Source organism: Haliotis rufescens, unplaced genomic scaffold (genome assembly GCF_023055435.1).
Source record: "Haliotis rufescens isolate VD_foot unplaced genomic scaffold, xgHalRufe1.0.p SCAF_9, whole genome shotgun sequence".
In the NCBI taxonomy this organism is placed as follows: domain Eukaryota; kingdom Metazoa; phylum Mollusca; class Gastropoda; order Lepetellida; family Haliotidae; genus Haliotis; species Haliotis rufescens.
In genome coordinates, this window is record NW_025964383.1 from 43,283,491 (window position 1) to 43,311,425 (window position 27,935).

The following is a 27,935-nucleotide window of genomic DNA, read 5'->3' on the forward strand; positions in this document are numbered from 1 at the left end:
GGATTTTTATTAAATGATTGTGTTCACAGAACATCATTTTGTAAATGACTACTGACCCACTGACCGTAAACAAAGTAAAATTGGGCAAAATAATCATACAGCACCATTTCGTTCTTTTTTTTGCCTGTCACAAACTTGTTCACCCCCCTAAAACTGCACACAATATGTGAAACATTAAGAGGAACGAGCAATATATTCCGATGACATGAACCGACATTGGTGTTATTAATTACATTCCCATCCTCCCAACTTGTATACATGTAGTAGATCAACCTGAAAACCTGGGGAGAAATGTCTGGCTGCAGTAGAACAGCAGCGGCAGGAATAACCCAGTTATAGCATGACGCATGTTCACAACCCCTGAAACTTCTACACAACTAATATGTCAAAGAAAATGACAAACAAACCAGTAAAATCACAACACAAGTATTGGGCAGACATACGAAGCACATGCTGAAAAAGAAAATATAAATATAACATGTACAAATGATGCTTGAGTGCATAAATGTTCTCATGGAAGGATTAGGGATGAGGATGGGATGAGGATGGGATGAGGATGGAATCACAGGTAAATGAGGTCTGATGGTGTAAATGGGAATGGCATGAATTCAAGAGCGGCGGTATACGACACTGGAATGACTTGCTAGAACTCCAAGTCAATAAGCTGCTTGAGAAAAAACATTCAGTACCAAGACTAGACACATTTCATTTGATTTTTCCTCAGAATCACAGCTGTGTTTTGATATATTGTATTTCATTATTGAATTCATACTCACAATCTACAGATGAGACAAACTACAGACATCGGATGCTTAGTATGGAACCAGTCAACAGCACTCAAAGGATTCACACTTTTTTAAGAGTCACAACTTATGACCCAAGTGTGCTTGTAAAGGACATGGCCACCTCATTTCATTGTCAGAATGCCCAATTACACAACTAATATATTCAATTATTATTTCAATGAAATTCATGATTTGTTTGCTACATGACGTCATCACGCATTGGAGAAAATTAATTGAAATATGTTACTCAAAAGAGGTCCATCCAATTCTTTCATATTTCTACAGTGAATCTGTCATGTCATAGTACTATTAAAGAATCGCGTGGTCCTTAACTTCTTTTGAGTAGGATGTACTCATGTCACAGAGTTCACCAAGGTTGTTGCCAAGGCCTCGCCTTTTAAAGGTAGATACAAAATAAAGTCTTTTTCAAGGATGAACTACATGGTTAAACACCTACTCAAGCTTGTTTGCAAATTCTCCAAGAACGGAAGCAGATTCCAATTCAAGGCCTATACAAGACATCTTATTTATCTTAAGGCATTTCCAGGTTAATTCAGGATTTTCAAATCCTGGATAGCAAATCAAAGGCCATTTCAGTAAGTGAGTATTGTTTTTATGCTGCTTTTAGCCTTATTCCAGTAATATCACAGCGAAAAGCCATTTCGAGCCTCAATATGGAAGTTGTGCTACCACACATTTGAGGCAAGGTTCACTATCTGTCCCCATACCGTGAGTGAGTGAGTAAGGTTTGATGCCAAATATAGCAAAAATCCAGCCATGTCATGGTGTGGCACATAGAAAAGGGGTTTCACACATTGTATCCATATTTTGGAATAGACTGGGTTATCTGCATCATTAGCAAACGCATTAACAACATGGCTACTTGATCAACGGACCATGAACTGGTCCAAGATCTGGATCATGGATTGCCCATCCTGTTGTAAATCTTTGAAGAAATGTAAGTCATGTATGTATGAATAAGAACATACAATTTGTCATAAGTTCATGTTGTGGATTTTTTTGGTAGCACATAAATGGAATCCTACATGGTACACCGAGCACTTCACCTAATCCCTGATCGCAAGACGCTGAGACCCGGACCGTCCTTGGTTGGCCCTTTGGACACGGAACTTTTCCGTTGTTTGTCGGAAGCGAAGCACTTCCAGATGCGGATGGTTTCGTCTGCTGCAGCACTTGCCACAATCTGGTTGTCTGGGGACATTGTCAAGCACAACACACGGGCGGAGTGACCTGGAACAGACACAAGGTGTAAGGAGGGCAACCTTCGTATCTATTTTTGTAGTCTTTCATTTATTATATTCTGATTGGTTATTTATGTTTATTAATGTGGGTTTTTTGTGTGTTAGTGTTTTGCCTTCAAGCCTTTAATGCTGCACTCTGCCCTCTTCCATCGATATTCCCTGTTAATATATAATTCTGGACTAGACAATCCAGAGATTGATCTTATCAGAAACAATCCAAATCATCAGGTACGTTGACATGCAGTCAACAAAATCACGAGGCTGACCACGAGATCCTCTTGCATAGGTTGCAGGGGATCAATTCTAACCCTGAATAACAAGTTATTACTTGTTTTAAATATTAATAAGAACTGTCTTTTCTTATCTTATGCAATGTTATCTGGCCATACGTTTACGGATTCCCTTCACCACAGACAGACAGACAAACAGACAGCTGGTTCTGGGAGCTGCTTTCCTGTGATGTTTCCCAGCCATGCTTGTCCAAAATGTCTTATTTAATCTAGACAAATGATTAGCTGGTTCTGAGAGCTGCCTTCCAGCGATAGAAACTAAGATTTAGTCCACTAGTCCTAATAATAATGAGATTGAGCAAAATCCTTAAAATGGCAAATTTCTACTAGTCCTTATGATGTCTAAACCATTGGGCAGTTTGGCAAGGGCTATAGGCCCAGTGCCAATGTCTACTAGAATGTTAGGAAACTTCCAACTAGACCGCTGGTTCAAGGTCAACGTACCTGTCAGGTCCACCAGCTTGTCCATGTTGGGATATTTCCAGATAGAGAGCTGGTTCTGTGAGTATCCATGCCCTGAGATCAGCTCTTTGTACTCCTTCGACCACAGCATGGAGCACACCTGACAACAGAACACAGTGAGGCTTGTTATAAGTGTAACCAGTAATGTGACTGTCCCGGCTGTATTACGCCAAAAAAAATTTAAAATCTTTTTTTAAAACAACAAAATTCCTAGATATTTTTTATATTTGTATACTTATCCTGCATTATTATCATATAGACTCTAGATATATATTTTAAAAATTAAGGGAAAACAATTATTCTATGGATAATTTTTAGAAATTTCTGTAAACAATTTTTGATAATTGTACACACAATTCTGCAAATTTTAAAGGTTAGTGTTAATGAATGTCCTACTTTTTCATCTCTTGGACTTGTGGCAGGCGTTTTTATGATAAACTTATCTATGACTAGTACAGCTTATTGAAGTGAATCTGAAGATCAGCAGTGCAAACATACAGACATGCACTCTTGGTAAGCAATAATACGAAAGTGAAGTATACTTCAATCTCATTAAAATCTGATCTTATTTCTCGCTATCGCTAAACAAAGATCTGAGGACATCCCATTAAGGGTCACGTCAGAAGGACCTTTCATCCAACCAATCAGAGCGTTGCTTAACAGATCATGAAAGTGACAGTCAGAATGTGTTTTCTAATCAAGCAACCATGAAATATTTAACATGGGGAATTCCGAACGACAGTTACAGGTTTTATGATTATATCCATACAATCTAGGCCACCTATAAGCCGTTTAATCAGTTTTCATTTTTTTAATCGAGAATACGTCAAAATATGTTTCGAAGCGTAGTCGCCAGTTTGAAACTAGTGTGGTAAAGCTCGAGAAAGCTGCCTTCTGATTGGCTAATGTAGTTTTCTTGTCAGTCATTTCATTGGTTGGTCAAAATTCGCGAAAGGTCGTTCTGACGTGACCTGTAATGGGATGTCCTCAGATCTTTGTTTAGTGGTAGTGAAAACTAAGATCTGATTTAATGAGATTGATTTCACTTGGCCATTACTTGATTAAAAATTTTCCATATAACACAAACACCTGAAATAATTGTAAATAGATATACTGTAGCTTGAGAAGGATCAAGCTGACCTGGGTTGTTCATGTGGGTGCAATGGTAGAAGTATTTCTTTTTATCACATCGGGGCATACATTTATACAGAGGGCAGAACAATAAGATAAACTCCTTCATCATCTCACGACAGAATGGAAATACAGGGTAGCGGAGAAAGGAAACACAGAAAATAACAATAATCTGGACACTTCTCAAAGATATCCAGGTTACGAACCCCCCGAGGAATTCTGGCATGACTGTTATACAACACTGACCTGGGAGTTTGTGTCTGTCGAGGCCAGACAAGCCCCTGTTGTTACATTCCAGAATCGGATGTGGCGGTCAGCTGTTCCGCCACCACTGGCCAGTAGATGAGGTTGCCATGGACACCATGCCAGTGCCTACAGGGAAAAAAGATCAGCTATGATGAATTTGGTACTATACCACTCAACATATGACAGGGATATTGTGAGTGTCCAGGCGGAGCCATCTTCCCGAGGCAAAAGGAGGATTCCGACTACAAAAGCCTAGTTCCCCCCCCTTGCCCAACTACGTTGGAATTTTGGGGCACAATTGTAGCACCGCAAGTGACCATTGCAAGTTGTGTCCCTTCTATGTCCCTCCTACTGACCAATCAGATTCCACCTCTCATATCACTTGCATTTGCTTCAAACAAAATGGGGGCGCCCAGTGAAGATGATCTGCTTGATAATCAAGATCTATATTGTAATAAAACGGGTCTTACCTTGTGAATGTACATCAAATCATTTGATCACCTTGATTAAAAGCATGGTACAAGCCAGTTCTAAATAGTGAAATAAAAAAAAAGATATTTGAAACACAGCCTAGTGTCGATACTGCATATACGACTGGCAATCGGTTTGGAAGGGGGCTCAAGCCGAGCGATTCTACAAGACTGTTACATCACTATGTCCCAAGGACCATAGCGGCACAAGCTCGGCACAAGCTCGGCACCTCTTCTAACGTTTTGTCTTATCAGACACACTCGACTGAATGAAGCGAGCCAGGAGAGAAGATGAACGATCGACAACATCCAAAAGAAGATCCTTGAACCGACAACACAGCTGCACAAGTCAGAGATGAGCAGAATAAAAGTTCAGGGACACTATATGCATGGTCGCTGTTTGCGGGGACTTCATTGCTGAAGACCATAAAGCCTCTACAGATGAGTGGGAGTGAGTGAGTTTGGTTTTACGCCGCTTTTAGTAATATTCCAGCAATATCATGGCGGGGCACACAAAAATGGGCTTCACACATTGTACCCATGTCAGGAATCGAACCCCAGTCTTTAACTGAACAAGCGAACGCTTTTTAACCACTAGGCTACCTGCCCGTGCCGTGTAGATTTCGGTCGATTGCAGGACTTGCAAAGCATGCGCCACCAAATCGGCGCAACAGATATTTTCCAAATCTTATCCTATTTTTAATCAAGGTGCTCATTGGATGCACTTTGCGAAATAATTTTACAAAAATGATTTTGATTATCGATCAGATCTACTTGACTGGGCCCTGCCATTTTGTTTGAAGCAAATACAAGTGATATGCTGGCTGGAATCGTCAATAAAAGGGACATAACTCGTAATGGCCACTGGTGGGGTTACGACCGAGGTCAGAATTTCCAGCCTACTTCAGCAAGGATGGAAACTGGAATTTTGTAGACAGTTAACTTCCTTGCCTCGGGAAGATGCTCCATTCCAAACATCCAGTCAGATTTGTCTCCAATCTGGACACTATCCCTATCAAATATCTGGTCGCACATAGGACAAGGTTACAGTCAACCTACTCTTACCACATTTTTAGATCAATCCACCAACGTCATCCTGATATGTTGGGACCCGGGTTAGAACAGGTCTTCAGCAAGTCATGCTTGCCACAAAACTGACCTTGACAGTGGTGGGTAGACTGACCTTGACAGCAGCTTGGTGGTCGGTGAGGACATGTAGGGGACTGACGTCAGTGCCGAGGGTTGTATCCCAGATGTTAAGGAGGTTGTCATTGCCGCCACTGGCGAGGTATCGACCGTCCCCTGACCACTTGAGGCCACACACCTCCTGGCTGTGGTTGTGTAGGGATCCCACTGTGTGTTCAGCCGCACGCACGTCGTGGTGATGGATGGCACCTGTTCGACTCCCACTGCAACAGTTTCCTTATGTCAATGAATTCTGTTAAACTGGGATCTCAAGATATTCATTACTCAGTAGTATGTTAATGATAACTAACCCTGGAACAGACCACCAGATGTTGATATGAGGGGCGATCAATAAGTTTTGCAACTTCAAAATAAGACCAAGTCACAGATTATCTTTTGCACTTTTATTTTCAATATAATCTTCATTCACCTCAATACACTTATTCCATTTGTCCTTCAAGCTTTTAATACCACTTTTAAAGAAATCCGCAGATTGGCCCTCTGACCACGCCTCTGTGGCAGCCTTTACGTCCTCTTCATCCTGGAAGCGTGTTCCACATAGGGCAGATTTCATTTGCCGGAACAGGAAATAGTCACTGGGGGCTTAGTCAAGGCTGTAGGGTGGGTGATTTAACTGTTCGAATCCACATTCACATATGGCCGCTTGGGCAATTCTCGACTTGTGAACCGGAGCGTTGTCATGCAAAAGTAGAATACCACTTGTTAACATCCCATGGCGTTTCTGGCGAATAGATTTTCGCAATTCTTTCATAACATTAGCATAATACTGTCCATTGATTATAGATTTTGGTGGCATGTAATCAATCAGTAATATGCCTCTTGCATCCCAAAATATGGTGGCCATTACCTTGCCAGCCGATGGTTGAGTGCGAAACTTCCACGGAGGCGGAGAATTGGGGTGCTTCCATTGCATGGATTCTAATTTAATTTCTGGGTCCCAGTGGTGGATCCATGTTTCATCACCTGTCACTAGATGAGAAAGAAATCCGGCTTCATCAGCAGTAAAGAGATCCAGGAGGTCTCGACAACTTTCAGTTCTCTTATGCGATCTTGAGCTCTGAGGTTTCCAGGTACCTATCTTGCAGATACCTTGGACATACCAAGAGGCTCATGAATAATGGTTCCAACAGTTGTGACCACCCTTAAGAGAATGAAGCCATCACATCTAACTTATTGTTGTGTCTGGAACTTGTTATGACACGTGTCAACCTGGTGTTATATCTGGTGTCACACCTGCCACAAGTTGACATTGTTTGTGTAAACACAAATGCCCAAGTTGCAAAACTTATTGAACGGCCCTCGTAGCATAGCATGATTCACCCTGTTAGGTCAAAGTCTGTAACAAGTGTGCCCTCCGTAGTGTAGCGCATATAGTGTGTCCCGGGAGAGTGACAATCGGTACTTTTTATCCTTGGCCTTGTCAAACAAACAGACATTGAAATATGGTACCTCTTGTAATCCTGCCAGGCGTTTGGCATTAATGGGCTAAAACATGGACTGGTCGCTTGAAGTCAGCATAATGTCATCGATACATTGGCAGCAAAAGTAAAAAATGTTCACAGCAAATTATACTATGTGCTAATTGTACTTGTATCCATGAATGTCCTCACCTGGAGAGGATGTAGGAGTTCCAGCTCAGTGCACCAACTCGGGCCGCATGGCCGCCCATGGTCCGGATCAACTTCTCTTTGGTGGTGTCCCACAGCTGAAACACAAGACACAACTCACAGCTTTACTCTGGTGTCAGCTGAAACACAAGACACAACTCACAGCTTTACTCTGGTGTCAGCTGAAACACAAGACACAACTCACAGCTTTACTCTGGTGTCAGCTGAAACACAAGACACAACCCACAGCTTTACTCTGGTGTCAGCTGAAACACAAGACACAACTCACAGCTTTACTCTGGTGTCAGCTGAAACACAAGACACAACTCACAGCTTTACTCTGGTGTCAGCTGAAACACAAGACACAACTCACAGCTTTACTCTGGTGTCAGCTGAAACACAAGACACAACTCACAGCTTTACTCTGGTGTCAGTTGACACACAAGACACAACCCACAGCTTTACTCTGGTGTCAGCCGGCACACAAGACCCAACCCACAGCTTTACTCTGGTGTCAGCTGAAACAAGACTCAACTCACAGCGTTACTCTGGCATGACTTCTAGTATCAAAGTAGTGTCGTGCACCAGTGCAGTCTTGTCGATAGGAAGTTGCATATCTCTACCCATTACCAACCAGTATCTCACTGCAAATAACCCACGGACCGCCTCCCTGGAAAACACCCTCCTCTCCTCCACGTACCTGCACTGCACCATTGTTGATCCCCACCGCCAGGACATTGCCCTCCTTTATCCAGCCAACGCTAGATATGTACAAGTCGGGTGTGGACAGCCGGAACAGGTGGGAGATGGAACTGTTGGTGGCATTCCAGAGGTAGAGGGCGCTGCCAAGACATACAGCCAAGAGGTTGGTGTTCGACCAGTCAAGTAGGTTCAAGTCTGAAAGCATTAACCAATGATCATTGTTAGGGGCTGATCAATAAAAAAAATCCCGGTCTGGAAGATTATTTTAGATGAGTAATTTTCAGTTAACTGTTTGCTGTTGACTGTTGCACTCAGCAATATTCCTGCTATATGACAGTGGTCAGTATATCATCAAGTCAGACAATCCAGTGACTGACATCATGACTTGGTTGAGACATTTGCTTTAAAACAACTTCTTTTCATGAGGACTTCGGGACAAATAATATTATTTCAAGCAGTTTTGGGGAACAGATTATACATATTGTTTTTTGAATACCTAGCCTGCAAGCATCAGGGATAATTCTAGGGTGGGGCCTTCTGCTTTTAGCCCCCAAATTTGAAAAAACAACAACACATTTTCAAATACAACCTGAACCAGACTATCAAATGGTCAGTGCCCCTTAATTATCTCGGGTGAAACACATTTTTGTTTTTCTCGAGTCATCGACTTTTGATATTTTCCCCCACTGATAAAGTATTTATTTATGTTTCTTGGCAATTCACATTTACATTGGAGACATTATTCTAAATACAAATCGCATGGACACAGTAGCTAGGATATAGTAATTGAACAGATGTATGATGCACCAAATAATTGAAGATGGTTGAAACAGTGTTGACGATTTCCAGATAAGGATCAATAACGTGATGTGATTTCATGTCTTTATCAGCCAAACATTGTCATGATCTGTCAAACATCTTCATGATTAGTCAAACATCTTCATAATGAGGCAGACATCTTCATGATCAGTCAAACATCATCATGAGTCAAACATCGTCATGATCAGATGAACATCTTTATGAACAGTCAAACATCTTCATGATCAGTCTAACATCCTCATGATCTGTCAAACATTGTCATGATCTGTCAAACATTGTAAAATCACTGACATGAACAATTCAGAAAGTTCAACATTTGTAGTAAACAAGATAGGAAGGAAAAATACACGGCAAGCACAAATAAATCTATAATTATCTTGATTGTATGTTTGTTTGTTGTTTAACGCCATACCCTGCAATATTCCAGCTATATGACGACTGTCAGTAAGTAATCAAGTATGGACCAGACAATCCAGTGACCACCCGATCCCGTTAGTCGCCTTTTACGACAAGCATTGTCGCCTTTTATGGCAAGCATGGGTGGCTGAAGACCTATTCTACCCCTGATCTTCACGGGGCTATACGTCAGATGTACATAATGTACATATATGTATCATATAATTGGGTTCCCGGCAGTATAAAGCCAACGGATAAAAACGATAACATATACAGCAAACCAATCTATTATTATCTTGATTGAATCAGTAGACTGCATTGTTTTCAATAGTTTGACGGTGGGTATCTGAGGATACAATATTACACACATTGCTGAGCACAGTTGCCTCCCTTTGTGATACTAGGATCTGATGATGGTGGGTTCAAAGATTTCCCTATTTTTTATCACTGTAATCACAGACACCATGTACTCACAGTAATCATCCATCATGTCAGGAGCGTCAAGGATTCGCTCAGGTTCTTTAGCAATGTATCTGGTAGCAATGGATCGAGCTTGTAGACGCTTGTTGGTGCTGTAGAGGACGGAAAGACTGTTCATGTGTCCTGGCAATAGAGGAAGTTGTGATACAAAGTACTTCACACTAAGGAGAGGTGAGATGGTGTTCAAGATTATATATATTACATTATGAGTGAGTATGGTTTTACGCCGCTTTTAGCAATATTCCAGCAATATCAAGGCGGGGGACACCAGAAATGGGCTTCACACATTGTACCCATGTCGGGAATTGAACCCGGGTCTTCGGCGTGACGATCGAACGCTTTTTAACCACTAGGCTACCCGACCACCCTATTACATTATGATCATTTTATAATATATTACTTATTAGATTCTTATATGTTTGTTTGTTTGTTGTGTAACGCTGCACTCAGCAATATTCCAGCTATATGAAGGTGGTCTGTTAATAATCAAGTCTGGATCAGACAATCCAGTGACTGACATCATGAGCATCCATCCACACAATTGGGATTGTGCACACCTAACGATGACATGCATCAACATGGGATACGATGACGTGCATCAACCAAGTCAGCAAGCCTGATCACCCGATCATGTTAGTTGTCTCTTACTACAAGCATAGTCACCTTTTACGGCAAGCATGGGTTGCTGAAGACCTATTCTACCCCGGATCTTCACGGGTTAGATTCTCATAGCTTACGCTGCGACGTGCATGCCTGTGTGTGTGGCTGCCTGTCCAAGACCTGACTAATGCTAGCCCCCTGAGATACCATGCCGCAGTTTAACATAGATACCCCACTCAGACACAGTATACTGACTCTGAGCCAACCAGTCCTTGTTTTAGCCCCTTAATGCTGAGCGCCAGGTACCAAATTTTTAATGGCTTTTGGTTGACGTGGCCAGGAATAGAACCAGTGACCTTCTGCTTTCCGGGCAGAGGTTCTATCCACTAGAACACTGTGGCAGTCTCATGTTAAGGCTTGTACTACAGCGTGTGGTATCTGTATCCAATGATGCCAGTTCATCAAAGAGTAAATGGTGTTTCATGCTACACTCAGTAGTATTCCAGCCATGTCACATAACCTTGAAAATAATCATGTCATGGACAGATCAACCAGTGGTTGATTTATCAATCCTAAGACTGTTAGGCTCTTATGACAAGCCGGAGCTGCTGGGATTGATTCTGACCAAGAATACTGATGAGGATGGTTTGTACAAAACTCAAACACTTAGTCTAGTCTGTGAGCCAAGTTGGTGCAAGAGAGGATATTGCTCTCCTTGTCATTGTCTGTGGGGCCTTGTTGGTGTAAGAATGAGTATAGTTTGACTCCGCTTTTAACAATATTCCACCAATTTCATGTCAGGGGACACCAGAAATGGGCTTTACACATGTGGGTAATAGAACCCCGGGCCTTCTGAATGCTTAAACCACTAGGCTACCCCATCGCACCTGCTTGCTGTAAGAGAGAATATTTCTGGCCTTGTGTTTTGCCTACCTTCCTTTGCCTCTGGGGTCTTGTTGGTGTAAGAGAGTATTTCTCGCCTTGTGTTTTGCCTACCTTCCTTCGCCTGTGGGGCCTTGTTGGTGTAAGAGAATATTTCTGGCCTTGTGTTTTGCCTACCTTCCTTCGCCTGTGGGGACTAGTTTGTGTAAGAGAGAATATTTCTCGCCTTGTGTTTTGCCTACCTTCCTTCGCCTGTGGGGCCTTGTTGGTGTAAGAGAATATTTCTGGCCTTGTGTTTTGCCTACCTTCCTTCGCCTGTGGGGCCTTGTTGGTGTAAGAGAATATTTCTGGCCTTGTGTTTTGCCTACCTTCCTTCGCCTGTGGGGACTAGTTTGTGTAAGAGAGAATATTTCTCGCCTTGTGTTTTGCCTACCTTCCTTCGCCTGTGGGGACTAGTTTGTGTAAGAGAGAATATTTCTCGCCTTGTATTTTGCCTACCTTCCTTCGCCTGTGGGGCCTTGTTGGTGTAAGAGAATATTTCTGGCCTTGTGTTTTGCCTACCTTCCTTCGCCTGTGGGGACTAGTTTGTGTAAGAGAGAATATTTCTCGCCTTGTGTTTTGCCTACCTTCCTTCGCCTGTGGGGACTAGTTTGTGTAAGAGAGAATATTTCTCGCCTTGTATTTTGCCTACCTTCCTTCGCCTGTGGGGCCTTGTTGGTGTAAGAGAATATTTCTCGCCTTGTGTTTTGCCTACCTTCCTTCGCCTGTGGGGCCTAGTTTGTGTAAGAGAGAATATTTCTCGCCTTGTGTTTTGCCTACCTTCCTTCGCCTGTGGTGGGGCCTTGTTGGTGTAAGAGAGAATGTTTCTCGCCTTGTGTTTTGCCTACCTTCCTAAACATGTCGGGCCTTTATGGTGTAAGAGAGAATATTTCTCGCCTTGTGTTTTGCCTACCTTCCTTCGCCTGTGGGGCCTTGTTGGTGTAAGAGAGAATATTTCTGGCCTTGTGTTTTGCCTACCTTCCTAAACATGTCGGGCCTTTATGGTGTAAGAGAGAATATTTCTCGCCTTGTGTTTTGCCTAGCTTTGTTCACATGTGGGGCCTTTCTGCTGTAAGAGAGAATATTTCTCACCTATGTTTTGCCTACCTTCCTTCGCCTGTGGGGCCTTGATGGTGTAAGAGAGAATATTTCTGGCCTTGTGTTTTGCCTACCTTCCTTCGCCTGTGGGGCCTTGTTGGTGTAAGAGAGAATGTTGCACTCCTTTGGTTTCCGTCCTCCGGCCAGGGTGTCGTTGAGTTGTTGTCTGTAGGTGTTCTCAGTCTGGTCAACATCGTTCTCATTGTTCATCACGGCGTAGTGACCCATGTCCATATCGGTCGTCGAGCGGTTTGGGATGAACCTAAAGATGAGCCACAAAAGCATAAGTCCATCCAACTGACTCTTGTTTGATATATGGGATAAACCAATTTAATAGCTTTTTTTATAGCTTTGTCTTCTGTCAAAAGTTAGCGGTAAATGCAGGATAAGCTACAAAATATACCTAACTGTGAGGCTAATGGTGTTATGTGATCGTGAAGTCCTGATTAAGCATTAAAGGAATTTTTCCCATCCTTTCTTTAGGAGTTGAGTTAAAGTGAAATGGGGCTAGATTCTTTCACTTTAACATAGAGATGGTGGGTTTGATGGGGAAATTGGTTCTCAGGCAATAGCTTTTGAAAATATCGTGCTGGCGGGTGGCTTTTTTTTTGTTTTGAGTTGTGTACAAACTAGTAAGAATCCAAATCAATATATCACTGTGTATAAGGCGAATTTTTAATAACTAGAATTAGGACACATTCAAGGGGGGGGAGGCGTTTTTATACACAGGGTTGAAGAGTTTAATCCCCAACACAAAGACATTACTGTGATGAGCACTTAACACCGGTATGTCAACAAATCCATACTGAAGTACGCAAATTAATCATGTCTGGTTGTAAAAGAGATCATAATATATCTGGACTTATGTTTGTAATCTAATTTATTCAACATTTCATTCAATATTAAATATTATTTCAATTAATTTGATTACCGTTATTTACAGCAACCACGGTCATATTATCGCTTTTGATGCCTTGAAGCGAACTTTAGTGGATAGATAATGGATATATATATATATCATAAATGCCATACATTGAACCGCTGAAAGTCATATTTGTTGTAGTTTGACTATCATATGTCAATATAAAGTTTTCGCAATCGTGGGCGCATGAGCATCGACGGTGATTGGTCAAATTCTTCCATACGAGAAAATATCTGGCTGAACCAAAGTGCTACGCTTATGGTTATTAATTTATTTCACATACATATAGTAAAGCTGCAACTAACATGATATTGGAATAAATTATTCCTGATACAATAAAAGTTTCATATACAATTCTTCCACTCATTGTATCAAAAATTCTTTAAAGTTGTATTATTAGGTAATGTTTGACCAAATTACCAGTAGATTCCAAGAACTGTGTGTACAGCTAATTGCTACTTCCGGCTTAGTGAGTGAGTGAGTTGGGCTTAACGCCGCTTTTAACAGTATTACAGTTATATCACGGCGTGTCAGCTTAATGTTGGAGGAAAGACCGAAGTGATGCAGGTCTCAGACGTTTACCACTTCGGTGAAACCAACAAGCACGGGTATGGTAATGACAAACCTAGAAACAAAATCGGAGCGAACCCACAATCATAGGTTTCTGGCGTGCCCAAGGGACGCAACTCTGCACGGCGCCTTAGACGACTGGGCCACCCGTGGCCCCCCACTTCCGGCTTAATTTATGAGACAAGACACACGGTAATCTTAAGCGCTTCACATAAAACAATGCCAATCACAACAGGAAATACAATTTAATCGGTAAATCATCATGTCTAGTGATGTTAAATCTCAAATATCAAATTTGTATTGGCCAAGTTTAAGTGTTATAATCTATTCTCTTCCCTGAATTCGCTGAAGGGATACGATGTTATTTTTTTCTGCGGAAGACAAACACGGTTTTATTGCAAATGTAGGAATTGTGTATGGTCTGGTGATGTGCTTCATTCCGATTCGCTTTACAGACGGGGTATATAAATTAGCATTTCCCGCTTATTTTACGAGACAAATACTCATATAATTGTAAATCTTAACCTCTGCGCATAAAAGATTGTCCCGCATTCAGAACACAAATACCAGTGAATTTGTAAATCATGATGTCTAGTGATGTTTTATTGTAAATTTCATGTTTTCTTTGACCAAATTTGCAAACAGCAAAACAAGTACACAAACTCCTATTGCCGGCATGACCACAACACACAAGATGCGCAGTAAAGCAGTGCGCATGAAAAGGGAAGTAACTGCACGTTATATTGAATCGCATTGTTTTTACATATTGTAGCATTTCTCTTTTGAGGTCGTGTGTTCGAGACGCGGAATATTTAAGGATTTTTTTTTTGAAAATGGAAAAAAAAAAGAAACATGCGACAGACTATGTGATGATGCGGCGGTGCCTGACAACCAAGAATATTTTTTTAGCCTTACCAAATAGGACAAAGAGGAGGATTTCTTTTCAAGACGAGAATGACAGTAAGAAACGAAAACAAACAGTTGAATGAGTCTAACGGGCAGAGTGATGGTAGTGACCGAATTATTTTGAACGTCTCTTGAAACAACTCCAAACTCAAAGGTCAATTACAGAAAATGATAATAAAAACTGAGAACATAAAACTTTATAAAAATTAATAGGTCTAGTAAAAATATCGCAGGACGAGTACAAAATAATATCTATCACCCAGCGGGACGTAAGGGTTTAAGAACATTTTCGAGTCCTGCAAATTATACCTGTCTTGCACTCCGTGCTTTGGAGTTTTTGGCGTCTTCTTATTAGGCGTCTTCGATGTGAGTGTGGTGCTGGACTTGCCCGGTGTCTTCCCAGGAGTGAGGGTGGTAAAGGGGGTCATTTTCCCGCTGCTCGGCGTCTTGGGGGTCTTCCCTGGGGTTCGAGACAGTCTTTGTTTCCATGGTGATAGTAGTGCTACAACAGAGAGATTCTGACTGGTTCACATTCTTGGATGTTGAGTGAATGAGTTGGGTTTAATGCCGCTTTGAACAGTATTCCAGTGATATCACGAGGTGTCAGCTTAATGTATGAGGAAAACCCGAAGCGATGCAGGACATTTACCACTTTGGTGAAACCCATGAGCATGGTGCTGACACAGAAACTTGGTTAAGTTGAATATGGGATTCAAAACCACGATCATAGATTCTAGCATGCCAAAGAGACACTGCACAGTTAATTGCAGTGCCTTAGACAATCTGATCAGCTGTGCCCCTGACAGCATTAGGGAATGACAAATTTTGACAAAATTGAGGGGATTTGGACAAAATCATTTCAAGTGTTATGATGAAATTAAAACAAACGTACAGAAACATGAACAGCCATTGAAACACACCTGTGTTCAGTAATATCAACAGGTGAGTGAGTGAGTTTGGTTTTACGACGCTTTTAGCAATATTCCAGCAATATCACAGCGGGGGACACCACAAATGGGCTTCACACATTGTACCCATGTCGGGAATCGAACCCGGGTCTTCGGCGTGACGAGCGAACGCTTTAACCACTAGTTTACCCTAACACCCAATATCAACAGGTGGTGAGGTGAGGTGAGGTGAAATTTGGTTTAACGTAGTGTGTCGTTTGTCGTTCAATGCCACACTCAGCAATATTCCAGCTATATGATGGCGGTCTGTAAATAATTGAGCCTAGACCAGACAATCCAATGATTGATATCATGAGCATGGATCCACGCAATTTGGATATGATGACATGCATCAACCAAGTCAGCGAGCCTAACAACCCGATCCAGATAGTCACCTCTTACGACAAGCATAGTCGCCTTTTACAGCATGAGTTGCTGAAGATCTATCTTAACCCGGATCTTCACAGGTATAACGTGACGTGCATGGGTGTGTATGTGTTGAGTGTGTTGTGTGTATGTGGCTGCTCATACTTGTACAGACTAATAGGACCCGTGAAGATCCAGGTTAGAATAGGTCTTCAGCAACCCATGCTTGCTGTAAAAGGCAACTTTGCTTGTCAATTAAAGGCGACTAACAGGATCAGGTGGTCAGGCTCGCCGACTTGGTTGATGCATGTCATCAATCCAAATTGCATGGATCGATGCTCATGATGTCAATCACTGGATTGTCTGGTCCAGACTTGATTATTTACAGACCGCCATCTTTTTGCTGGAATATTGCTGAGTGCGGCGTAAAACAACAAACCAACCAACCAACAACCAACCAACAGACTAATGGGTGAGGTGAGCTGACTTGAAAGGCAGTTGAAGATTATTGAAGATACTATGCCGCAGTTACACATGAATACCCCACTCAGAAACAGCATACTGACTCTGATCAGCCCTTGTATTATAACCGTAATGCCAAACGCCAGGCAGGATAACAACAAGTACCATCTTTTAACTTTTCAGTATGACGCAGCCCAACAATCGAACCCACGACCTTCCGCTCCATGGGCAAAGGCTCTATCCACTAGACCACTGAGGTGGTCATTTACAGGTGAGACAAGTTAGTTTATTACTTAGAATTGTATGTTTTTGTGTTCCTGGGTTTTCTGTGTGAAAGAAGACTTCTAATTTGTCTGTTTGTGTGCTGCCCCAAGTGTGTATCATGTGGCATAAATTCGCAACAGCAATATACATGTCTAAATAATGAGCCATAAGCAGACCATAGCACTTTTTCATGCATTATTCACAGCAGTAGAGTTCATGCAACATGATGTATGTGTGATGACTTCATTCCATCAGTAAATGAACATCTGTAAAGAAATACAGGTATGTCTCGCCTGTATTTGTACGTAAGCAACTCAAAATTAATTGGGTGATGGTCACATATTTTGCACATTTACACAAATATGCATCTGATCTGGAGCTCTGACCCAGGCAAATCCCTGCTGATCACAGGGTATTAACAGCTTCCATACCCTGGTCGGGAACGTTCACCCTGAGTCCACTTTCCAGGGCCTTCCGCTGCCACCTCATCATCGGAGCATTAGGGATGGGGCCATCCATCTTGGTCACCTCTGACAGCAGACTCTCGAAGTTGAAATGGGACATCAGGAACTACAGAAAAAACAACACACTACACAAGTCACTTCTGTTTTAGAAACTTGACCTAAAATATTAGGGAACCCTTTGATGAAGAGTGCTGTGCATGGTTGGTGTGTGTGTGTGTGTGTGTGTGTGTGTGTGTGTGTGTGTGTGTGTGTGTGTGTGTGTGTGTGTGTGTGTGTGTGTGTGTGTGTGTGTGTGTGTGTGTGTGTGTGTGTGTGTGTGTGTGTGTGTGTGTGTGTGTGTGAGTGAATGAGTTTGGTTCTTACGCTTGCTGTTGGCAATATTCACAGCAGGGGACACCAGAAGTGCATGGTTGGTGTTTGGTGGGTAGGGTATTAGTCGGTGAAATTATAGAATCTGTTCACCACCAAATACTATCACAAAAACTGAAAAAACTAGATATATCTTGATAATAATTATACAGTTACGGTAAATACATACATGCCTCTTTGATCCTTAGGGTTAGTGACCCATGAAGATCCGGGGTAGAATAGGTCTTTAGCAACCTATGCTTACTGTATAATGCGACTATGCTTGTCGTAGGAGGAGACAAACAGGATTGGGTGGTCAGGCTCGCTGACTTGGTTGATGCATGTCATGGATCCCAATTTCGTGGGTCGATGATCATGATGTCAATCACTGGAATGTCTGGTCCAGACTCGATTATTTACAGACCGCCGTCATATAGCTGGAATACTGCTGAGTGCGGCGTTAAACAACAAACAAACCAAAACCTTAGGGTTAGTTGTGTTAGGGTTAGGGTTGGTTAACCTTAACTCTATTTTGCCTTTGGATCCTGGAATGAAAATGGTGGCGGACATATTCTATAGTGGCTCCCTGGACTCAAAACAAAACTATGGTGGAGAATATCTGGTGAATGGTTGTTGAGTAGACTAGCTATCACATGAAGATTCAGATACAACACACTAGAAAAACCAGGATCGCAGGTTGACATTTATTTCCTAAACACTACATCTGTGTGGATTCTAAACTGTATTTGTGTCATCGGCAGATGTATCACGGAGACTGAGTTCGACCTCATTCGGAGCAGGAAACACAATAAAATATCCTATTCACTGGTATTGTCGGATACAGGTTTTCGGACGGTCATGGTTACTCGCGCTATAACGGGGAGTGTAGCATCACACAGACATTGTAAATATTCAGATGATGGTTTGTTTTTTAAGAGAAAGCTGTCTTGTATAAGTAAATGAGATTACAGTTGTTGGTGTGATTAGAGAAAAAACTATGAATGTTTCTAAGCGTCCCAAAACCCATAACACGAGGATATTTAGTTTCGGCATGAACACAAATAGTCAGCGTCCATGGTGTTGTGTGTCCAGTCGTACATGTGTACAACGTTCACTTTTCAAATGAAAGCAAAGGAAAATGCCACATGTATATTAACCAGTGATGCTTACATGTGACAAACACTTCGTTTTCCACTTGAACACAAACTAACAGCAGCTTCTTTTCAAATTTGCCACTATTATTGAGCTTCACGTGACAGCCAGTTTACATTTCCGCCAAGGGAGGTAACTACTAAAATTGCTCTTTGAAGAGGACCACTAAATAAATATTCCGTGTTCCCAGATAACACACATGGTCTTGTTTTAGTGGATAAAATACAAAAGCAACATTGAAAGGAGAATGTTCGTGTGTTATCTGGACCACTGATGATGCAGGCGTAGGACTGACCACTATCGATTAAGGATCATACAGTATATTTGCAAGTAGGCCGTTAAATTTCAAGATCGATTCTTTCAGGCATGTGACCTTGGAAAGAATATGTGTCGAGTGACCTGGTCATAAGTTTTCGTAATGTATCAGTATCAGAAATTCATTACCCGAAAACAAATTAAAACTTCCGTAACAACGTAAAAACATTCGTTCCGGTTTATCGAGGACATATACGCCACAGGCTTTCCTAAAATAGCTAACGTGATCCAAGTGCTAAGAGACAAGAAGTAGGTGATTTTTTACAGATGCTAAGCCAACAAATTCAGGTTGGTATATATACGTAGGTCCAGCAAATAAAATTACATTCCAATTTCAAATATGTTTTCTTGAGCTTTGACAGTTTGACAGTTGTTAATGATAATATATTTTCTTAATTAGAGTATTTTAAATAAGTTATTCATATTGACATCGGCAGTAAATGCTGTTGTTTTACTCAACATTTTACTTAAGAATTGTTTTACACGTTTTTGTGCATGCGTCGAATTGTAACAGTCACTAAATGTATACAACCGAGTAGCGCAGCGAAGCATTTTTATGCAAACATATAGTGACTGTTATACTTCGATGCTTGCACAATAATGAAAATTTGTTCTTATGATTATGAAATCGACTATTATCTTAAATAATTATTCACTCTAATTATTAGGTTTGTTGAAAGGTTTTATGTTATACCTGAGTGAGAAAAACTACAAAACTATTTGTTTTCGGAAGGGACTTAATGACGTCATGCCATATGGCATTGACAGTGAGCATTGCAGCAGCGGATGACGTCATAATTCAAGCGTGGGTCATGTAAACTGAGAATAGAAAGTTTTTAAAATTGGAATTAGTCAAAGTGCCATGGGAAGCAGAAAGTGATTGAGAAACATACTTGTTTACTATACTGCTGGAGACGGGCTGCTGGGACATGGTGGGGGGGGGGGGGGGGCTAAAGTGTTACAGTCTGAATTTGGAAATGTGGCGACGGATACTCCACGTCTTGTGTTGGGACAGTTATCATTTGAAGAAACTAGAGTTGAAGCTACTTTGGAGAGCATGTATGTCGTGTATGACGTGGCGATAACTTATCAATTTATACAATATTTGACTGTTATGCTTCGATGCATGCACAAAAAACAATTATGAAACGGATCTTTTACAATATTACAATTCTTTTCAGAAATCACTTAAAAAATATATTTTATTCAATTTGATACTTAACAGTATTTCGAGTTCCGAGCTGAGAATGGAAAAAAATACCTAACACTGGTTGATTATCATTTTTAAAAATTAAATTCTTATCTATCGATATTAAACAGAAAGTGCCTGTTGAACTGCATTTATTTTGAATTAAGATCAGCAAACCGTCGAGAAAATGTAGGATATGTTATCAGCAATTTGTTTTTGTGAACGGTCCAGCCATACGCTCAAAACGGCCAAGTCAATTAGTTCGTAGAACGAAATTGTGTGAACGCGTGTACTAATAATGATGTTTGGTGAACTTTAATAACTTCAACCTTTGACCTTATGTTGTCCCTCTGTCAAACCAGGCATTCGTGTGTCAGTGTAACATAATGTACGTGCGGAGATAAGATATTAATATTTTGTATAGTGGGTTTTGTTACATAGTTTGCCTTTTTAAAGTAATGTAAAAAACGATACAGTTTTCCCGTGTGAAATAATATCCATACCTTATGTAGGTGACGGTGACATCATTGCTCGGCCTTAATAATATCCATTCGGAAGTGTCCGTTTACGTTGAGTAACGCTGACTGCTTACGGAGGGGGTGACCAAGAGGTGTCACATACATGTGTGCGGACATGTGTTGATGACTGCAAAATCGTCGCAAGTGCTTGAATATAAATAAAGCGACAAAAATAATTTCCATAATAATATGAAATCTCGATTAAAAGCAGAGTCCACTGTACATTCCGACTATATCATGAGCCCCACCGGTGGCACACGTTACAAACACTTGCAAAGGCAAGTCAATTATTTACCTGAAAAACAACAACAACAACACACATACGGGAACAATAGTACAAGTCAAAATACGGAATTGCATGGGAGATGGCTTGGCTTATTCCTCTACTTATTTAATACCTCGCCGGCGAGGCTATGGATAGTGCGTTCACTGTAAGCTCCATACCGGCGAATCTCTTAACCTATAGTGTGTATAACGTGATGGCCTATTTTATAAAGAGCTATTTTTTGGTTAACATAAATTTGGTAATACATTTGGTATACGGCAACTTAAGGGAAACTGAAGTTCGTGTGTGTGTGTGTGGCTACTTGTACTAGTCCGGACTAATGCCGATTACATAGTGCTAGCCCAGTGAGATACCATGCTGCATGGATACCCCACTCCGACACAGTTTACAGTCTCCGAGCCGACCAGTCCTTGTTTAAGCCCCTTAATGCCGAGCGCCATGCAGGGTAAGATCTTTAACGTGCACCATCTTTTCCGCACCGACGCCAAGCTCTCTAGCACCAGACCACTGAGGCGGTCTCTGATTGATGTAGAATGTTACTAAATTTATGGTTTCACCAGCACAAAATCGACGTCCATGCAGTGTTATGAAATATAAACGGAAGGACAAAAGAAGCATGTATACCGAGTTTGTTTTTTATGCAATTAAAAATTGAAAGAACTGTTGTTAAATTTGATTATGTCTTTTCAGTCTTACTCATTCCTGCAAAAGTCTGTCTCTGGGTCAGTGTGTGTAAAAATCGATTGGTTCCTTTATGACTGGGGTAAGAAATGAATTTGCAACTTTATGCCCCCTACTATGTCTGAAATGTTATAAACTTGTGCCAAAAAAGCTTATGTATTGATTTTTCAAAGGTTAATTTTTTTTTTCATTTGTAAAAGTAATTCAAATTATATTTGAAAAATACACGTAGAAGTATTCTTTAAGTGCTGACTAAGCGCCATTACAGTTATTTGTTTTAGAAAAGGTGCCGCTTACTTAAGATATTTTCAACTGAAAATCAAACACAGGATAAAATCAACTGAAATGAAGAGCAATCTCATTAAAATCAGCTCTTAGTTGTCGCTATCGCTAAACAAAGGGGGGCGGTCGGGTAGCCTAGTGGTTAAAGCGTTTGCTCGTCACGCCGAAGACCCGGGTTCGATTCCCGACATGGGTACAATGTGTGAAGCCCATTTCTCGTGTCCCCCGCCGTGATATGGCTGGAAAATTGCTAAAAGCGGCGTAAAACCTTACTCACGCGGATGCTAAAGAAAGAGCTGAGGACATCCCATTACGGGTCACGTCAGAACGACCTTTCATACGACCAATCAAAGCGTCGCTTACAGTTACTGCCCGTACGACTGATTCCGTCAAAAATATCTCTCGCTTCCGAACGGAGGAGGCGTTGTACAGTAAGTGGGAAGCACTGCCATACAATCGCAGCCATATATTAGACATTCCGGAATGTTCGTTTGTTCAGTTCTCAGAATTTTAATCAAGAACCGTGTCAAAATATTTTTCAAGCGTAGTCTGAAATTGAAGTCGCCAGGTTGAAACGAGTGCCGTAAAGCTCGAGAAAGCTGCTTTCTAATTGTCTGTCAAAGTTCCCGAAAAGTCGTTCTGAAGTGACAATTAGTCACATCAGGGACCGACAATGTGATGTTATATCAGGTGTGTGTGTAGAGGTGTGTGTGTGGTTTTGGGCATGAATGTGCTGTTCTTATAATAAAACAACTGCCTGATTTGGTGGGTCCTAAGCCTGCCAAGCCTGTGACCTGTATTTGACGCCTTCTGATCTTCCTTCTCCTTTGAGCGACGTTTCGGTGTAGATTCTAACACCGTTATCAAGCAATTGATATACAGAGTATGGTTGACAAGTATACATACAGGTAGGAGGCAATGTTTATACAGTAGAGGCGATATCAGATGTAGTTATACTGGCTGGAGAAGCCTGTTATGTACACACAAGGGTAGTAAAGACAATTATCGGTGACGCCAGTAATATAAACAACGGGATTATGACTGATTTGGGTCTTTGATGAGTTGATGGTAAGCCGGGCGTATGTAATAGCCTTGGTCCCGGTCTCCCTACCACAGTTTAGTATATGTGTAAAGTATAGTATAGCAGCAGACCGCCTCCGTGGTCTAGTGGTAGCACTGGACAAAATATCATCCATTCCAACATTTCCAAAACTTGGAAATACCGTCATTCCAATTGGAAATATGACCATTCCAAAATTTGGAAAGGTCATATTTCCAAGCTTGGAAATGTTTGGAAATGTTTGGAAATGTTTGGATTTGTTTGGATTTGTTTGGAAATGTTTGAATACATAGGTGATTTTATGTCTGCTTCTTCTGTCTGCTGGTTAAGCTGTTCAGATCGTTTCCAAAGTGGATTTGCTGCAATATTCTATCCCAACGCTTTAGTTGAATACATAATACTGTTTATAAATGTATTTGACGGTGCAACACATCAAGAATTTACTGCCGCTTCTTCAACTTGTGTGCACTTGAGATTATTATTACGTCGGTAATGCACTCTTTCAAGTGCATCTTTGGCTTAAAGCTTCAAACGAATGCTTTCATAAAATACCCCATTAGATACTTTTCAAATGTTAGGATGTGTTGGCAACACATCATGGTTTTATTGCCGCTTCTTTCAGTTCGTAGGCTTGTATAACGGAACATGGTGGACTTATATGTCTACATATTTGATTTTATGTCACCAAGCTCATTTGTCGATGAAAACATTTCATCTGTAATACGTTACATAAGTGTATCATACTTATGGCCATCATATATTTTGGCAATATTTAGATATCGCAACACATCATGATTTTATTTCAAAGATGCAAAATAAAGGTCACTGAGGGTAGATTTTTTATTTAATTTGTATATAGCGTAGTACAGTGAATTTCTCTTGGTTGTTTAACAAGCTCACATAAAAGATGTAAGCCTCAATAAATTAAGAATTATGTTTCTACTGGTGCTTCTTCTGGTTCTCAGTTTGTTGTTGCGCTTTGTTCAAATATTTTGTAATATGAACTTAGCACCATAAATGATTTGAAATTTATCACAGGATGTACACCACCACAAGAGAGGCATCGTGGTTTTACTAGTGCTATTTTACAAATCGAATATACCTTTATCAGACATGGCGATGCGATTGAACACCGGATTGGTACCCTGTTATATATGGCTGTTTCCCTCTCTGTTTCTCAGAACTAATCCATAAATTGATAGCATTATAACTAAACTGCTGTCGAGGTGTTCATTCCAAATCTTACATTTCACCAAGCCATGCAGAAATAACAAAAATACAAAACACAGGATGAACGTGAATTTATATTCAGGATATCATGTCATAGTTCAAGGTATATGTACAATAAATAACACTTGGGCACATCACTGGGTAATGATCATACATGTATACAATTATATCTACAATAATACACATACAAGAACTAAAATATAGAATGTACAATTAAAATTTCTATTTAAAGCAAAACTTTACAACAACAATAAACCAATAAATTACACACACACAAATCTGTCCCTTGGTGACACAAATGTAACTGTCCTGGTACCTATTTGTCCCTCAATTTTGACGAATTTACCCTTAATTCGTTGAATGGGCATAAACGAAGATGGACCAGAGTCAACATACATGGAAGAGTGCCAGGCTTCCACTGGTCGGCCACAATGGTTTTTTAGTTTATCTTCAAGTTCCCGATACCATTGAACTTCTGCAAGGATGTGTCTCTTCTCTATGCCGTCAACTCTTGCTGAGTGCTGAAGGTATCTCAATACCTTTCCAGGTCTCGGAAAAAACCCCCAACCAATTTTCCCGTCCCCGTCTGTCCAGTAGGCAGTGATGTAAGAAGATCTCACACTTTGAGACTTGGCAGATCCAAAGACTTCTGATCCAAGGTATAGAGTTTTTATTTCCCTAACGGCCGGCAAAGTCTCGACTGTTTCGCCATAGAGGGCTCTGTACATTTCTTGAAGGGAGTGTTCATCATTTTCAGTGAGGCCAAAAAATGAACCTGTCAATGTCAGTCCACTGAAGGTTTTCAATGTGATGAAGTCGGGATGACATCTGTCGGAGCTGCAAGCATTCACTTGAATTAATCTTGCCAAGAGTACCCACTTTAATGTTAGCTGTAACAGTGGCGATGATCGGCTCAAGGGTGTCTCCAAAGTGAAACTCGTCATCTAAGACCAATCCAAGGAGATGAGAATGGCTTACGAAACGTCTCATCAGCTGCAGTTCTACGCTTTTCTTGTTAGTTGTGTAGTCGCCCAGCATACCATTAAACCGTTCAAAACTGAACAGCCAAAACGAGTAAATGGGTCCAAAGTCCTGAACACACTCAATCAGATGACCATGCAAGTGCATGTTAGGGGTAACTCTGTCACGGCCATATAATCGCTCAAAATTCTCACAGAAGCGCATCAGTAATAAATCTGCCATTTTTATGTCATTTTCAGTTAATACTCGGCAACACAAATATCTACAGGCCAATACAAAATTTCGCCAACATTCTAAATGATCATCAGAAATAACATCCTTCAGTGCATACACAGAAAACAGTAACGTCCAGTTTTTAAACTGGTCTGCACTAAACCCTGCAAAACCGGAGGAAATCTTATGTGGGATGCGACCAATGTCACTTGGACAGTTAACTGCATCCACCTTTGCTTGGATAGTGTCTAAGTTCTTGTCAGTTAGTACACCAGTGTCTCTCCATACATGCAACATATGTTTTGATGTCCCCAGAAACAAATTGTGCATAGGGTCCACAACAGACATTTTGATCAGATCAAGGTATGGCAGCTCAGACAAGACGGAGTATCTTGTTCCATACGAACTCGCAAGTGCTTCTCTATCTGTCTTGGTTCTGGCACTTGTGATGTGTCTAATTTCTCGTATATGCTTTTCATGGGTGCGAGGTATCCACTGAGTTCTGTCAAAACCACTGTAGTCTCTTTTGCCGAATTCACCAGGAAAAAACTTCTTGCACCGAGAACACCCTTTGACGGCTGCATGTCCCAGAAAGCCACATAACTTTCGGCAAGCAGGGATATCACATCCAATGCACATTAAGGCCAAGCGAAATATCTTAGAGTTGAATGAAAAACCTACTGTCCATGCTTCAAGAAGCTCATCAACTAAAGGTTGTACAAAACTGTTTGTAGGGGGTTCTTTCTTCATGTGCGGTATAATACCAACAATGATAACATTCTCACGTTTGTAACGTTCTTCTCGAGGTAGATTGAGGATGACTAAATACATTACACCTACAGAGTATTTGACGTGTTTGAATGGCTGAAACCAGTCTAAATTAAGCATAAGGCCATAGTTTCTCTTCTTCTTCAAATATGTCCCACTGAAGCTCTTCCAGATACGACCATCATACACGTCATGCAAAGTACCATCACTAACGACCCTGTCACGCCATTGTTCACATTTCTCCTCAAAACCTGGTCTTGACAAAAAGTTAAAAAGTGAATCTTTCAGAGATTTAAAATAATAGTTCTTATGTGGTACAAGCTTCTTCTTGCCAGAGGAAAGGGTCATACTTTGTAACAGTTGTGCACCACAAGGCTGGCGATAATGTCTCATTGGGTGATTAGGTTGGGAGACGTTTGAACAAGTCATACTGACTTCTTCTCCTTCGAAAACAGAAATACAGTCAGAATATCTATATATGCTACAGCATGCTGGGCATACAACATAGTGGAAAAAGTTATTGTCGTCAATTCTGAGTAATTTCTTGAGCAGGAAAATAGTACTTGGGAACATCGGTACTACAACAGCAAGGAACTTGTAATGCTGAGCGGCAACGGCGAGAAGGGCATGAAGGTATTTCAGAAGGAATGCGATGGCATTTGAGGAAATATAAAATACAGACTGCCAAATGCAGAGGAAGAAACATGTCCATAAGATGAGTGCCTTAAAAAATGGTTTCACTTCCGGTGAGGCAGGTTGAGAGGATTCAGCTTGCTGAGGTTTTCTCGGTTGAAAACTCTGAAGCAGATCGTCAATCTCATCTTCATCAAAGTATACCTCTTCATCATCGTCAGAGCTGTCTTGAGATGCAGGTTCAGGTTCTGTACTCGGACAAGTGCCTTTGTGTCGCTTGTAATTAGAAGAAGAGGAAAAAGAGTTTCCACAGTCTTCACAGCGTTTTCTCTTCTTAAAGGAGGCCATGATTCCTGAAAAAGATAGTAACAAATTAGTAGTTTGTACATAAGATAGACAATACATCTAAACCTGTTACATTAATAAACATACACATCATCCGTTCATGTGGGAAGTACCTATATGCCTACAGCATAAAGAGGTCAATGAACAGATAAATGTTTATTGATAACTATTTCTAAAGTGAGGGAATATCCGTTTTGTTAAATATACTTTTAGTATTTTGTGTGTGTGTGTGTGTGTGTGTATGTGTATGTGTGTGTGTGTGTGTGTGTGTGTGTGTGTGTGTGTGTGTGTGTGTGTGTGTGTGTGTGTGTGTGAGAGGTAGAAGAAGAATTGTACACCATAAAAATGGCTACGTATGTAGTTGGGGTAGATATGTTGAATGCCCGGCCAGTATGACCTTTGAGTCACTACAGTTTCAGTCATTAAAATGCGTAAAACAGTATTTGAGTGAAAGAAAACACTATAAGTGAGTGAAACGAAATACCTCAGTACAGGCACACCCAGTCCCACAACCCCAAGTCTGCATGTATCAATACTCATACCTGCCACATCCTCAAT

At 41.0% G+C, this 27,935-nt stretch overlaps 1 protein-coding gene across 1 annotated transcript; it reads right to left on the reverse strand.

Moving 5' to 3' along the window:
* Positions 1-1,453: 1,453 nt before the first annotated feature.
* LOC124122524 (cell division cycle protein 20 homolog) lies at positions 1,454-19,000 on the reverse strand. The gene is made up of 11 exons (XM_046485571.2): positions 18,895-19,000; positions 17,344-17,482; positions 15,183-15,375; positions 12,550-12,737; positions 9,851-9,979; positions 8,160-8,356; positions 7,463-7,557; positions 5,830-6,055; positions 4,177-4,302; positions 2,782-2,899; positions 1,454-2,036 (listed from the first exon to the last, which is right to left on the reverse strand). Exons 2-11 carry the CDS (start codon positions 17,474-17,476, stop codon positions 1,849-1,851), a joined length of 1,593 nt encoding a protein of 530 aa, XP_046341527.1. The 5' UTR covers positions 17,477-17,482; positions 18,895-19,000; the 3' UTR covers positions 1,454-1,848.
* Positions 19,001-27,935: the final 8,935 nt, after the last annotated feature.